This window comes from Delphinapterus leucas, chromosome 4, assembly GCF_059928025.1.
Source record: "Delphinapterus leucas isolate spDelLeu-1000000601 "Yukka" chromosome 4, BTC_Dleu_Yukka2, whole genome shotgun sequence".
NCBI classification, from domain to species: domain Eukaryota; kingdom Metazoa; phylum Chordata; class Mammalia; order Artiodactyla; family Monodontidae; genus Delphinapterus; species Delphinapterus leucas.
In genome coordinates, this window is record NC_143132.1 from 55679096 (window position 1) to 55692863 (window position 13768).

The following is a 13768-nucleotide window of genomic DNA, read 5'->3' on the forward strand; positions in this document are numbered from 1 at the left end:
CATATATGACAAACCCACAGCCAACCCATAGCCACAGTTCTCAATGGTGAAAAACTGAAACCATTTCCACTAAAATCAGGAACAAGACAAGGTTGCCACTCTCACCAGTATTATTCAACACAGTTTTGGAAATTTTAGCCACAGCAATCGGAGATAAACAATAAAAGGAAGCCAAATTGGAAAAGAAGAAGTAAAGCTGTCACTATTTGCAGATGACATGATACTATACATACAGAATCCTAAAGATGTCACCAGAAAACTGTTAATCAATGAATTTGGTAAAGTAGCAGGATTCAAAATTAATGCACAGAAATCTCTTGTACTCCTATACGCTAATGATGAAAAATCTGAAAGAGAAATTAAGGAAACCCTCCCGTTTACCATTGCAACAAAAAGAATAAAATACCTAGGAATAAACCTACCTAAGGAGACAAAAGACCTGTATGCAGAAAACTATAAGACACTGATGAAAGAAATTAAAGATGATACCAACAGATGGAGAGATACACCATATACTTGGATTAGAAGAATCAACATTGTGAAAATGACTATACTACCCAAAGCAATCTACAGATTCAGTGCACTCCCTGTCAATCACCCAGTGGCATTTTTCACAGAACTAGAACAAAAAATCTTAAAATTTGTATGGAAACACAAAACACCCCAAATAGCCAAAGCAATCTTAAGAAAGAAAAACGGAGCTGGAGGAATCAGGCTCCCTGACTTCAGACTATACTACAAAGCTACAGTAATCAAGACAGTATGGTACTGACACAAAAACAGAAATATAGATCAATGGAACAGATTAGAAAGCCCAGAGATAAACCCACACACATATGGTCACCTTATCTTTGATAAAGGAGGCAAGAATATACAATGGAGAAAAGACAGCCTCTTCAATAAGTGGTGCTGGGAAAACTGGACAGCTACATGTAAAAGAATGAAATTAGAACACTTCCTAACACTATACACAAAAATAAACTCAAAATGGATTAAAGACCTAAATGTAAGGCCAGACACTATAAAACTCTTAGAGGAAAACATAGGCAGAACTCTGTATGACATAAATCACAGCAAGATCCTTTTTGACCCACCTCCTAGAGAAATGGAAATTAAAATAAACAAATGGGACCTAATAAAACTTAGCTTTTGCACAGCAATGGAAACCATAAACAGGATAACCCTCAGAATGGGAGAAAATATTTGCCAATGAATCAAGAGACAAAGGATTAATCTCTTAAATATATAAACAGCTCACGTAGCTCAATATTAAAAAAAAAAATCCAAAAATGGTCAGAGGACCTAAATAGACATTTCTCCAAAGAAGACCTACAGATGGTCAAGAAGCACATGAAAAGCTGCTCAACATCAATAGTTATTAGAGAAATGCAAATCAAAACTACAATGAGGTATCACCTCACACCAGTTAGAATGGGCATCATCAGAAAATCTACAAACAACAAATGCTGGAGAGGGTGTGGAGAAAAGGGAACCCTCTTGCACTGTTGGTGGGAATGTAAATTGATGCAGCCACTATGGAGAACAGTATGGAGGTTCCTTAAAAAACTAAAAATGGAATTACCATATAACCCAGCAATCCCACTACTGGGCATATACCCTGAGAAAACCATAATTCAGAAAGACACATGCACCCCAGTGTTCATTGCAGCACTATTTACAATAGCCAGGACATGGAAGCAACCTGAATGCCCATCGACAGATGAATGGATAAAGAAGATGTGGTACATATATACAATGGAATATTACTCAGCCATAAAAAGGAACAAAGTTGGGTCATTTGTAGAGATGTGGATGGAACTAGAGAGTGTCATACAGAGTGAAGTAAGTCAGAAAGAGAAAAACAAATATTGTATATTAGGGCATATATGTGGAATCTAGAAAGGTAGTGCAGATGAACCGGTTTGCAAGGCAGAACTAGAGACACAAATGTAGAGAACAAACGTATGGACACCTGAAGGGGGAAAGTGGGCAGTGGGTGGTGGTGAGATGAATTGGGAGATTAGGATTGACATATATACACTAATACATATAAAATGGATAACTAATAAGAACCTACTGTATAAAAAATAAATAAAATAAATTCAAAAAAATAAAACAAAATAAAAGACAAAGATTTCTTTCAAAATATTACTGCTCATTGACAATGTACCTGGTCCCTGAGGAACTCTGATGGAAATGTACAGTGAGATTAATGTTGTTTTCATGCCTGCTAACACAGCATCTGTTCTGCCACCTGTGGATGAAGGAGTCACTTGGACTTTCTAGTCTTATTATTTAAGAAATACATTTTGTGAGGCTGCAGTTACCATAGGTAGTGAGTCCACTGATGGATTTGGGCAAAGTCAATTGAAAACATTCTGGAAAGGATTCACCTTTCTAGATGCCATTAAAAATATTCATAATTCATGGGAAGAGGTCAAAATATCAACATTAACAGGAGTTTGGAAGAAGTTGATTCCAGCCCTAATGGATGAAACTGAAGGATTTAAGATTTCAGTAGAGGAAATAATTGCAGATGTGAAAATAGCAAGAGAACTGGAAATAGAAGTGGAGCCTGAAGATGTGACTGAATTGCTGCAATCTCATGATAAAACTTTAATGGATAAGGAGCTGCTTCTTATAGATGAGCAAAGAAAGTAGTTTCTTGAGATGGAATCTACTCCTGGTGACAGTGCTGTAACAACTGTTGAAATGACAACAAAGGATTAAAATATGACAGAAACTTAGTTGGTAAAGCAGGGGCAGGGTTTGAGAGAATTGACTCCAATTTTGAAAGAAGTTCTACTGTGGGTAAAATGCTATCAAACAGAGAAATCATTCATAAAAGGAAGAGGCAATTAATGCGACAAACTTCACTGTTGTCGTATTTTAAGAAATTGCCACAGCCATTGCAACTTTCAGCAACCATCACCCTGATTAGTCAGCAGCCATCAACATCAAGGCAAGACCATCTACCAAAGAAAAGACTACAGTTTGCTGAAGGCTTAGATGACGGTTAGAATTTTTTAGCAATAAAGTATTTTTAAATTAAGGTGTACACATTTTTTAAGACATAAGGCTATATTGCACACTTAATAGCCTGCAATATAGTATAAACATATATGAACTGGGAAACCAAAAAATTCATGTGACTTGCTTTATTGCAATATTCACCTTATTGGGGTTGTCTGGAACCGAACCTTCATTACCTCTAAGGTATGCCTGTAATTGCTTCTTCACTTTATGCCATTTCAGTTTATGAAAGGTTCCAAAGGAATGCTCTACTTTGGGATAGAGGGGGAACCTATACTTAATTATACTAGATATGTTCATTATGAACAATCAAAGGTCTTTTCAACTTAGTTATTCAAGTACACTAGAACCAAGGCAGGAGTTGATAATTCTAAATTGTAAAATCAAATTGGCACTGGACATTGAACAGACAATGAAATGCAAAAATCTTCTTAGTATACAGACAATAAAACAAAACAAATTAGTAAGTATATCATGGAATCTGTGGGGAAAGAGGCCTGAAGTTTCTTGTAAACAAGGTGGTAGTAGAAATTAATACTGTAATTTATATGACAGTAATTGATACTCAATAGAAAGGTGATATATAAGAGTAATTAATACTCTTTAGTATGTTAACTGTCATTGATATTACCTTTATTTAATAGGTTGCCTTTATAGTTTTATTTTTAATGAAAATAAAATATAGGGCTGTTTAATATTTCCTCCCAATTCTGATCTCCCTAACACTTTTTCCCTATAAGATTCTTAATATATCAATCTGCTTTCTCTTTACATGTAGACTTTCAAGAACTCTTGTAATTAGTATTGGATTCTGTAAATGAAAATTACATACACAATTGCAATATCTGTCCCAAGATATTGCAATAGATACAAACTCTGCCACAACATTCACTTCCAATATCTGAATCAGTGATTTTCAAGTTGTGTTTCATGACTCAGTGGTAGATTATAAAATCAATTTGGTGCGTCACAACTATCATTTTAAAAAAAGAAACAGAATTAGTATGAATAAAAAAAATTTCAGCGTTCATCACTCATTGTCTTAGTTCGGGCTGCTATAGCAAACTACCATAAAATGGGTGGCAAAAACAACATTTCTCACGGTTCTGGAGGCTGGGAAATTCAAGATCAAGGTGCCAGCAGATTCAGTGTCTGGTGAAGGCTGTCTTCTTAATTTGCAGACAGCTACCTTTTCATTGTATCATCACACGTTGGAGAAAGTGATCAAGCATGCACGAGCGAGCAAGCTAGCTCTCTGGTCTCTTCTCATAAAGGTGCTAATCCCATCATGAGGACTCCACATCCTCTAAACCTAATTACCTCCCAATGGCCATACCTCCAGTTACCATCACACTGGGGGTTAGGGTTTCAACCTAAGAATTTTGGAGGCACACAAACATGCAGTCCATAACACACATAATATGAGTAAGGTTTATTTCATGGGACTTATATTTCAGTTTTATGCTTATGTATAAAAATATATATGTAAGTACATTTGAGTTATAATGTAAATTATATTTCTTATTTTGGTTGTGGTCAAAAAGCTTGAGAAATGCTGACCTAAATGCAGTTAGATCACTGTGCTGTATCAACATAGTTGATACATAATACTAATTCTTGATGTTATTTTTCAGAATAAGGAATCTAAAGAAGAGCAAGTGTAAGTATTAGTTTATTTAATTTTTAAATCTGTCTTAGTACTGTCAAAGTGTGCTTTGCCAGAATGACACAGCCTTGCTTTAGAACGTGTTCTCACTAAGAGAAGAATAGACAGTTTTTTTGTCTTAGTAAGTTGTCAGGTTTTTTTAACTGAAAGTGACAAAAAATTAAATTATCATTTATTTTGGGAGAATAGAATCTCTTGCCATTTTCCTATCAATGTATGGCTACTCAAGAGTCATCCAATGCTAACTGCTTTCTTCAAGGACTAAATTTGGTTCCAGTATAAAATCCTTTAAAATATAGTCTAGATTGTAGTTAGCCAAATATAGACTAAGTTAAACTTAACCTTAAAGGCAGATTATTGTTTGTCCCAGTGACCCCTTTTATAAAAGAGTTTGGTTTGGTTTGTTTAATTAACCTGAGATGTTTGTTTGGTTTTTTTTAACCCCAGTTGTTAACGGTGAATTTTGAACCTTTACTGGAAACCTTTTAATGTCTAAAGAACATTGAGAGCTATATTCTACAACCATATGATTAATGACAGTGTAGTAGAGGAAGGAAGTGGGGGAGACATTCCATAAAGAGATCATTATACCCACCAAAGAGTTGTTAACTGAAAATTAGTTACTTTAGAGAACTCTCTGTGAGGACATAATTAAGATAACTTTAAAATGGTAACAAGAACATATTTTGGTAACTTTAAAGCCATCGATTTTAGTTGATATTTTCTCATTGATTAATGGACATGATCCACTCGGTAAGTTAATAGTTCATCATCCAAGATGGGTTTTCACTTTCTTTGTCAACAAGTTGAGCCACTAATGCAATAGGTTTTTTTGTTTGTTTGTTTTTGCGGTACGCGGGCCTATCACTGTTGTGGCCTCTCCCGTTGCGGAGCACAGGCTCTGGACGCGCAGGCTCAGTGGGCATGGCTCACGGGCCCAGCCACTCCACGGCATGTGGGATCTTCCTAGACCGGGGCACGAACCCGTGTCCCCTGAATCAGCAGGCGGACTCTCAACCACTGCGCCACCAGGGAAGCCTTTTTTTTCTATAGAGCAGCTTATTAGTTATCCATTTTATACATATTAGTGTATCTATGTCAATCCCAATCTCCCAATTCATCCCACCACCCCTCCCACCACTTTCCCCCCTTGGTGTCCATACATTTGTTCTCTGCATCTGTGTCTAATTTCTGCCCTGCAAACCGGTTCATCTGTACCATTTTTCTACGTTCCACATATATGTGTTTATACATGATATTTGTTTTTCTAACTTACTTCACTCTGTATGACAGTCTCTAGGTCCATCCACATCTCTACAAATGATCCAGTTTCGTTCCTTTTTTATGGCTAAGTAATATTCCATTGTATATATGTACCACATCTTCTTTATTCATTCATCTGTCAATGGGCATTTAGGTTGCTTCCATATCCTGGCTATTGTAAATAGTGCTGCAATGAACATTGGGGTGCATGTGTCTTTTTGAATTATGGTTTTATCTGGGTGTATGCCTAGTAGTGGGATTGCTGGGTCATATGGTAATTCTATTTCTGGTTTTTTAAGGAACCTCCATATTGTTCTCCATAGTGGCTGTATCAATTTACATTCCCACCGACAGTGCAAGAGGTCTCCCTTTTCTCCACAACCTCTCCAGCATTTGTTGTTTGTAGATTTTCTGATGATGCCCATTCTAACTGGTGTGAGGTGATAACCTCATTGTAGTTTTGATTTGCACTTCTCTAATAATTAGTGATGTTGAGCAGCTTTTCATGTGCTTCCTGGCCATCTGTATGTCTTCTTTGGAGAAATGTCTATTTAGGTCTTCTGCCCATTTTTGGATTGTGTTGTTTGTTTTTTTAATATTGAGCTGCATGAGCTGTTTATATATTTTGGAGATTAATCCTTTGTCCGTTGATTCGTTTGCAACTATTTTCTCCCATTCTGAGGGTTGTCTTTTTGTCTTGTTTGTAGTTTCCTTTGCTGTGCAAAATCTTTTAAGTTTCATTAGGTCCCATTGGTTTATTTTTGGTTTTATTTCCATTACTCTAGGAGGTGGATCAAAAAAGATCTTGCTGTGATTTATGTCAAAGAGTGTTCTTCCTACATTTTCCGCTAAGAGTTTTATAGTGTCCTGTCTTACATTTAGGTCTGTAATCCATTTTGAGTTTATTTTTGTGTATGGTGTTAGGGAGTGATCTAATTTCATTCTTTTACATGTAGCTGTCCAGTTTTCCCAGCACCACTTATTGAGGAGACTATCTTTTCTCCATTGTATATCCTTGCCTCCCTTGTCATAGATTAGTTGACCATAGGTGCATGGGTTTATCTCTGGGCTTTCTAATCTGTTCCATTGATCTATATTTCTGTTTTTGTGCCAGTACCATATTGTCTTGATTACTGTAGCTTTGTAGTATAGTCTGAAATTTGGGAGCCTGATTCCTCCAGCTCCGTTTTTTTCCCCTCAAGACTGCTTTGGCTATTCGGGGTCTTTTGTGTCTCCATACAACTTTTAAGATGTTTTGTTCTAGGTCTGTGAAAAATGCCATTGGTAATTTGATAGGGATTGCACTGAATGTGTAGATTGCTTTGGGTAGTAGAGTCATTTTCACAATGTTTATTCTTCTAATCCAAGAACATGATATATCTCTCCATCTCTTGGTATCTTTAATTTCTTTCATCAGTGTCTTATAGTTTTCTGCATACAGGTCTTTTGTCTCCCTAGGTAGGTTTATTCCTAGGTATTTTATTCTTTTTGTTGCAATGGTAAATGGGAGTGTTTCCTTAATTTCTCTTTAAGGTTTTTCATCATTAGTGTATAGGAATGTAAGAGATTTCTGTGCATAAATTTTGTATCCTGCAACTTTGCCAAATTCATTGAGTAGCTCTAGTAGTTTTCTGGTGACATCTTTAGGATTCTTTATGTATAGTATCATGCCATCTGCAAACAGTGACAGTTTTACTTCTTTTCAAATTTGTATTCCTTTTATTTCTTTTTCTTCTCTGATTGACGTGCCTAGGACTTCCAAAACTATGTTGAATAATAGTGTGAGAGTGGACATCCTTGTCTTGTTCCTGATCTTAGAGGAAATACTTTCTGTTTTTCACCATTGAGAATGATGTTTGCTCTGTGTTTGTTGTATATGGCCTTTATTATGTTGAGGTAGGTGCCCTCTATGCCGACTCTCTGGAGAGTTTTTATCACAAATGGGTGTTGAATTTTGTCAAAAGCTTTTTCTGCATTTGTTGAGATGATCATATTGTTTGTCTTCTTCAATTTGTTAATATGGTGTATCATATTAATTGATTTGCTTATATTGAAGAATCCTTGCATCCCTGCGATAAATCCCACTTGATCATGGTGTATGATCCTTCACATGTGTGTGTTTTTTCATGTCTAGATACCCTAAAAATAACTTACTAAAGAATGAAACAATATTATCAGTCATTTTGCTCATTTTGGCTTACAGCATAGAGCCAAACCTGGATGATCATCAAATCATGCAGCGAGCTTTGTTTTTAAATGAGAATTTTCAAAGACACACAAAAGTAAAGAGAATAATATATCTACATTTGTATGTATACCTATCATCATGATTCGACAGTTATCACTGTTTTTCCATATTTGCTTCATTTTTCCCTTAACATTTTGTTCTTTTTTGAATGTTTTCAGTCCCAAACATCATATAATTTTACCTCTACGTGATTCAGTTTGCATCTCTTTAATAAGAGATGAATATTTTTCTATATTATCGTAATGCTATTATCATACTTTAAAAATTTAGGAATAATCTTTTGGAGCTTTTCAAAACTACAGATTTATATTTTTACAGTGTTGGGGTGTCAGAAAAATGTAATTTTTTAACAGCTTTTTAAGCAATATGGAAAACTGATTGGGTTTTCGAACTGTGGTCTACATAAGCAGTTTATTTCATTGAACTTTCCAAAATATTTGAGTCAGTCTAGAATACTTCAATGATACCTAATGACTGTTTTATAGTGTTTTACAAGTTATTCTACAAGCGTTAGATATCATTTTTTTTCTAGGTCTCAGTGGCCTAAAATAAGTACTGATGCATCCTGGAGTTATCTATTTTCTTTCTAATAATAAAATAAAAATAATTTTCTTTCACTTATAAAATTAAGTAATACATATCATGCTATAAGTAAAAGTTCTATTTCTTGTTATTGTTCAATGAGATTAGGAAGGAAATTCATAGCTACTAAATAGTGGGCCAACTTGAAAGGATAGTAGCATGCATTTAAATTTTAGACATAGGTATAAAAATGAGTTAATTGTCATTGTACATGTAATATTTTCATTGTTTTCTCAGTGGTTCCTAGTTACTTTAATTCATTATCACTACAGTTTTTTTAAAGTCCTGTTACAAAAGAAACCTCCATTTTAATCTACTTTATATTGCTGTTTGCAGCCCTTTATTTAAATGTACATGGGACCTAAGCACTGAAGTTGATTAAACCAACCTACTTGTCAAGAATGATGTGATGATTAAATAATATAGCAGATGTAGACATGCTTGTCAATATTTCCCAAAGTATTGTTTCTCAAAGTAACTGATGTTAATAGTTATAATTTGAAAAGTGAACTCCATATTCTGATAGTTCTTAAAAACACTACTATGAACAGAATAGGTACCTCAGTTGAGTGCTATCTGAAATATGCTAAAATCTTCAAAAGAAATACACAGTATGACCGCTCTCCAAACTTTGACTATGAGCCCTTCTGATCTGAGCATCTCATGAGACCAGTACAATATTAATTTGGGAAATAATGGCTTATATGAAAAGCACTATACAATTATAAAAGATCACATTGATTATGTCACCACTATAGTCCAAATATGATAGGTAAGGAAGAGCAATTGAAGAAGGAACAAGCAAATCTATACTCAATCAGTGGATTTATGAAAGATGATGCAAGTGATGTTCAAGAAGATTCTGCAACTGAAGACAAGTTCTATAGCCTGGATGAACTGCATATTCTGGACATGATAGACCAGGTAAGCCTGATTTGAGAGGATACAGCCCTGCCTTCCTTCTTCCAGAACAATTGTTAACCATTTTTTCCCCATGACTCTTTGAACAGCATGTTAACCTAGTGATTTATGTTGTATTTCTGAGGAAAAAGAAAAAACAGGAAAGGAGGGACAGAGGGATAGCTGACATAAAAAAGAACCCTAGGAACTGGAAACTTTTCACTTTAGTCCTCAGACCATTTCCTGGTTTTAAGTATTGGGCAGAGTTGATTACAAATGCATTCCTTATAAAGAGTTTTCAAATACCACAAGGAAGAAAAAAATACCCTGGCATAATCCCATTGGATTAAATTTCATGAGAAAAATAGTTTTATAAAACAAATCTACTTTCATTTTTCAAAAAGTTAAACCTTTTTGTTACCATGAAATATCTATAAAAAATATTAACAAACAACAATTTTTTGGTTCCTTTCCTGGTGGTAGTCAGTGCTGGGAATGACATACTTATATATGAAGGTGCATATGAACATGATTTTAGTGCTCAGTAGAGCATTTAATGAGACAAAACACATAGAAAGCTTTTTTTTAAAAAAAAAAATCACTTGCTTAACCTACCCATGAGAATTCTGTACTGAGGTAATATATGATATCCTGTTCCATGGTTTAAGTATAATAATATATAATATATAGTAATGTTGGTATCTAAGGATACAGTTAGTACAAATAATTTCCTGGCTGATAGTACATTAGTATCATTGTCATGCCTTTTTGTCTCCTTTCTAATTAAAATATATACATATATTTTAACTGAAATGACATATTCTAAGCTTTGGATGTCACACTAAAGTTTAAATGTGGGGCCTTTGGTTTTCATCCAACAGCTATAAGAACTCAAAAAATAGAATGAAAATGTCACACAGCTTTTGAAAAATGTTTATTCATTCATTTATTCAAAAAACACTTAGCACTTACTTTGTGTCAAGAGCTATGCTAAGACATGGTCCCTGTGATCACAGTGTTTATAATCCAGTGGAGAAGTTGAACATTAACCTAAGGTGATAATTACTAAGGTAATAATTAAGTAGTTTAGCAGTTAAGATTGCCTGAGTTTAGAATTCTGGCTCCTTCACTTACTGTGTGACCTTGGGCAAGTTACTCAGTTTTATCATCTCTAAAGTAGTAGTGAGTGCCTACCTCATATGGTTCTTATGACAATAAAAGCATTACAAAAAATGCTTTAAAAATGGTAAGCATACAGATAACATTATTCAGTAGTAGCAGCAGTAGACAAGTAACTATGGTATTGTTTAGTGAATGCTGTAATTGGAGAGAGGTAGGTTTATTTAAATTAATCAGAGAAGTGGTATTTGCATTGAAACCTATAATGCATGAGTATGAGTTAGACAGCAACTTAAATCCCCTTTAAATAACAATAATAGTAGTGTTTTTCATTTAAATTTCTATAATATTAGTGCTTTTTTAAAGAGGAAAATAAAGCATGAATATTCCATTTGCTCAATAGGGCTCAACCAACAAGGTAACTACAGAATATGGAGAAACTGAGAAGCAAAAGCTTGCTCGACAACGGCAGTTTTGTAAATTGCACTATCAGTGTGAAGTAAGTATTTTTGCCATTATATCTGAGGCAAGTTAGAGGTACTTCAAATGTTCAATTTAATGGTATATATTTTTAAAGAGCCCAGTTTTTTCTTTAAATTTCTGGTGGCTTGAACAGAATTAACTGAAATAATATTTTTCATTGATCAGGATTTCAAAAGACAATTGAAAACAGTGACTTTTCGGTGGCAAGAAAACCAAATGCAGATTAAAAAGAAAGATAAAATCATCTCATCTCTTAACCAACAAGTGGCTTTCGGAATCAATAAGGTGTCCAAGTAAGTGCAAATCTGTTGATAGAAGAAAATTCTGGGTTTGCTCCATAATGAACAGTATCCTTTAAAAGATAATCCCTATGTAGCCACTAGGTGGCATTGTGACTGCACATTAGGAACTGCCAACCACAGGGCTGCAATTGCTTAAAAACCCACTATATTTTGCCTTACCAGCTGGATTGAGAAATAAGCAACTGCTCACTCTAAATATCAAGCTTTTCATGTATTGGCTGAATAAGTGTGAAGATAATAGAATTACATGAGAATGATAATTAGCTTTCAGGTCATGACTCTAATTTGTAAAAATGTGACTAATGATTGGCTGTTTCTTTATAGCATATGGTAAGTACATTCCTCAAAGACATCACTGACTCACTTTCATACCTTTTAATGTTGGTTTCTGAGAGTATTTGTGTTCTAAACGCAAGAGATTGGAAACAAATCAAATTCCCGGAGAATCTTTTCACCCCATCAATCTCATTTCTCATACAACCTCAAGTATTAAAAATGCCTGAGACTAAAAATTCTGATTTAATAAGGGAAAATGAGTATCCTGCTCCATTCTGTTTATACTAACGACTGTCTTGAACCATTTTGAAGTGAAATAGTAATATAATTTGTGACACATTATTTTAATAAACAGTAATACCACAAAATACTAGTCATCCATGATCCACTGCAGTTCCTAGACTGCTAATAGGGGAAATAGACAGATTCTAGGGAATATCTTAGTTTAAGGAGTCCAAGATGTCAATAGTTAAATTGGAGAAATATTAGGCAGAGATTTGGGTCTTAAATTTTCTCCCACATAACATTTCATCCAACCTGAACAGGTTTTTAGGAAGAACAGGATGCCATAGCTCTGGCAACATGGTATCAGTTGCAAACACTTTCAGTTTTGTGGACCTAAAATAGCTTGGACAAATTAAACTGACTGAAATCACTTAAGAACCCACACTTTAGGATTCAAAATTTTGTCTTTTAGCCTGAAAGACAATGACCAATCCATAAATATGTTATATAGTATCAGAGACCAGAAAAGTAATGCCATCCATGCAGATGACCTGTCTCTCTCCTTTGCTATCTGAGATATCTCTCTTCAACTCTAATACCTTACCCAGACTCCCTTGTATGCTTGAGACTACAAACAGACCACTTTAGGGAATGCATATGTCTTCACACAAGGAACATTCAGTGCTGAACATTCACCAAACTTTTATCAAGTTCCCACAGTATGCGAAGAATTATGTAAGGCACATGTAAAGGATACCAAGACATATCAGACATTAACTGTGAGCTAGTGGAAAGTATAGATTAATATGAGAGGATTAAAATTACATATAACAGAGGGACCTCCAGTTCCACCAAAATGTAGTAGCTCTGTTACTTGCAAGTCTTCCTTCTTACAACTTAAACACCCTGGATAGAGCACAACAAACATGGGAAGACTCTGAAAGGTAGAAGGAAGCAGACTGTCTAGAAACCTTGGAACTTGAAAGAATGATGTGACAGTGATTTTTTTAAAATTGCCTCCCATGTATCCTAGACAGGGCACTGCAGAAACCTCCAACATGCAACTGTCAGTAAGCACAGGGTAGGGGGCCACTAAAGTGACAAGAAAAGTCTGTTCCCTTTAGCCAGAGGATCAGGGAAAGGAAGATATAATAACATGAAACCTTTTTGGCACTACCCACCTACTCCAGCCAAACACTACTAGACCCACACCACCCCTTGGACACAGGTACTGCACTCTGACAAAAGATGGCAGAAATCAGATTCCCTTGCTGGGGTAGCAATACTGAGCAGGTAGCTAATCTTCCATTCCTCACCAAGTGGAAGCAAGGGGTGCTCCAGTTTCTCTGCCAGGATAGCATCAATATGGTCCAGCTGCGAGCTAAGCCTCTACCTCTACCTAGCATCAACAAGACTTAACAAAGTGATCCAAGGTGGGACTAGTCAATACTAGGTTTTATTCCTACTCTCATGGGGAGCTGAATCTCCACCCTGGGGCCAGGTGGTACTCCATTTCCCCTGCTTTCCCCAGCTGGTGCCAGAGGCACCCAACAGGGAGCTCCTGCCTCTCTCTACTGTACAGCAGCAAAGCAGTGTGAGTCAGCCCTTCTACACTTCACTTGAAGTAAGAAAAGATCAATACCAGTAGACTATGTATGCATATTGTAATAC

The 13768-nt window shown here is 35.5% G+C and overlaps 1 protein-coding gene across 4 annotated transcripts in view; it reads left to right on the forward strand.

Annotated features, from left to right (window-relative positions):
- DZIP3 (DAZ interacting zinc finger protein 3) overlaps positions 1-13768 on the forward strand; it is a 136443-nt gene that overhangs the window by 77064 nt on the left and 45611 nt on the right. For all 4 annotated transcript variants that reach the window (XR_016392991.1, XR_016392992.1, XM_089910524.1 and 1 more), the window contains exons 18-21: positions 4668-4693; positions 9551-9716; positions 11215-11310; positions 11460-11587. Coding sequence is in view for 2 of the 4 variants with exons in the window: in XM_089910524.1 (XP_089766650.1) it covers positions 4668-4693; positions 9551-9716; positions 11215-11310; positions 11460-11587 (416 nt within the window). In the remaining 2 variants the exon portion in view is untranslated. The remainder of the gene's footprint in view (positions 1-4667; positions 4694-9550; positions 9717-11214; positions 11311-11459; positions 11588-13768) is intronic.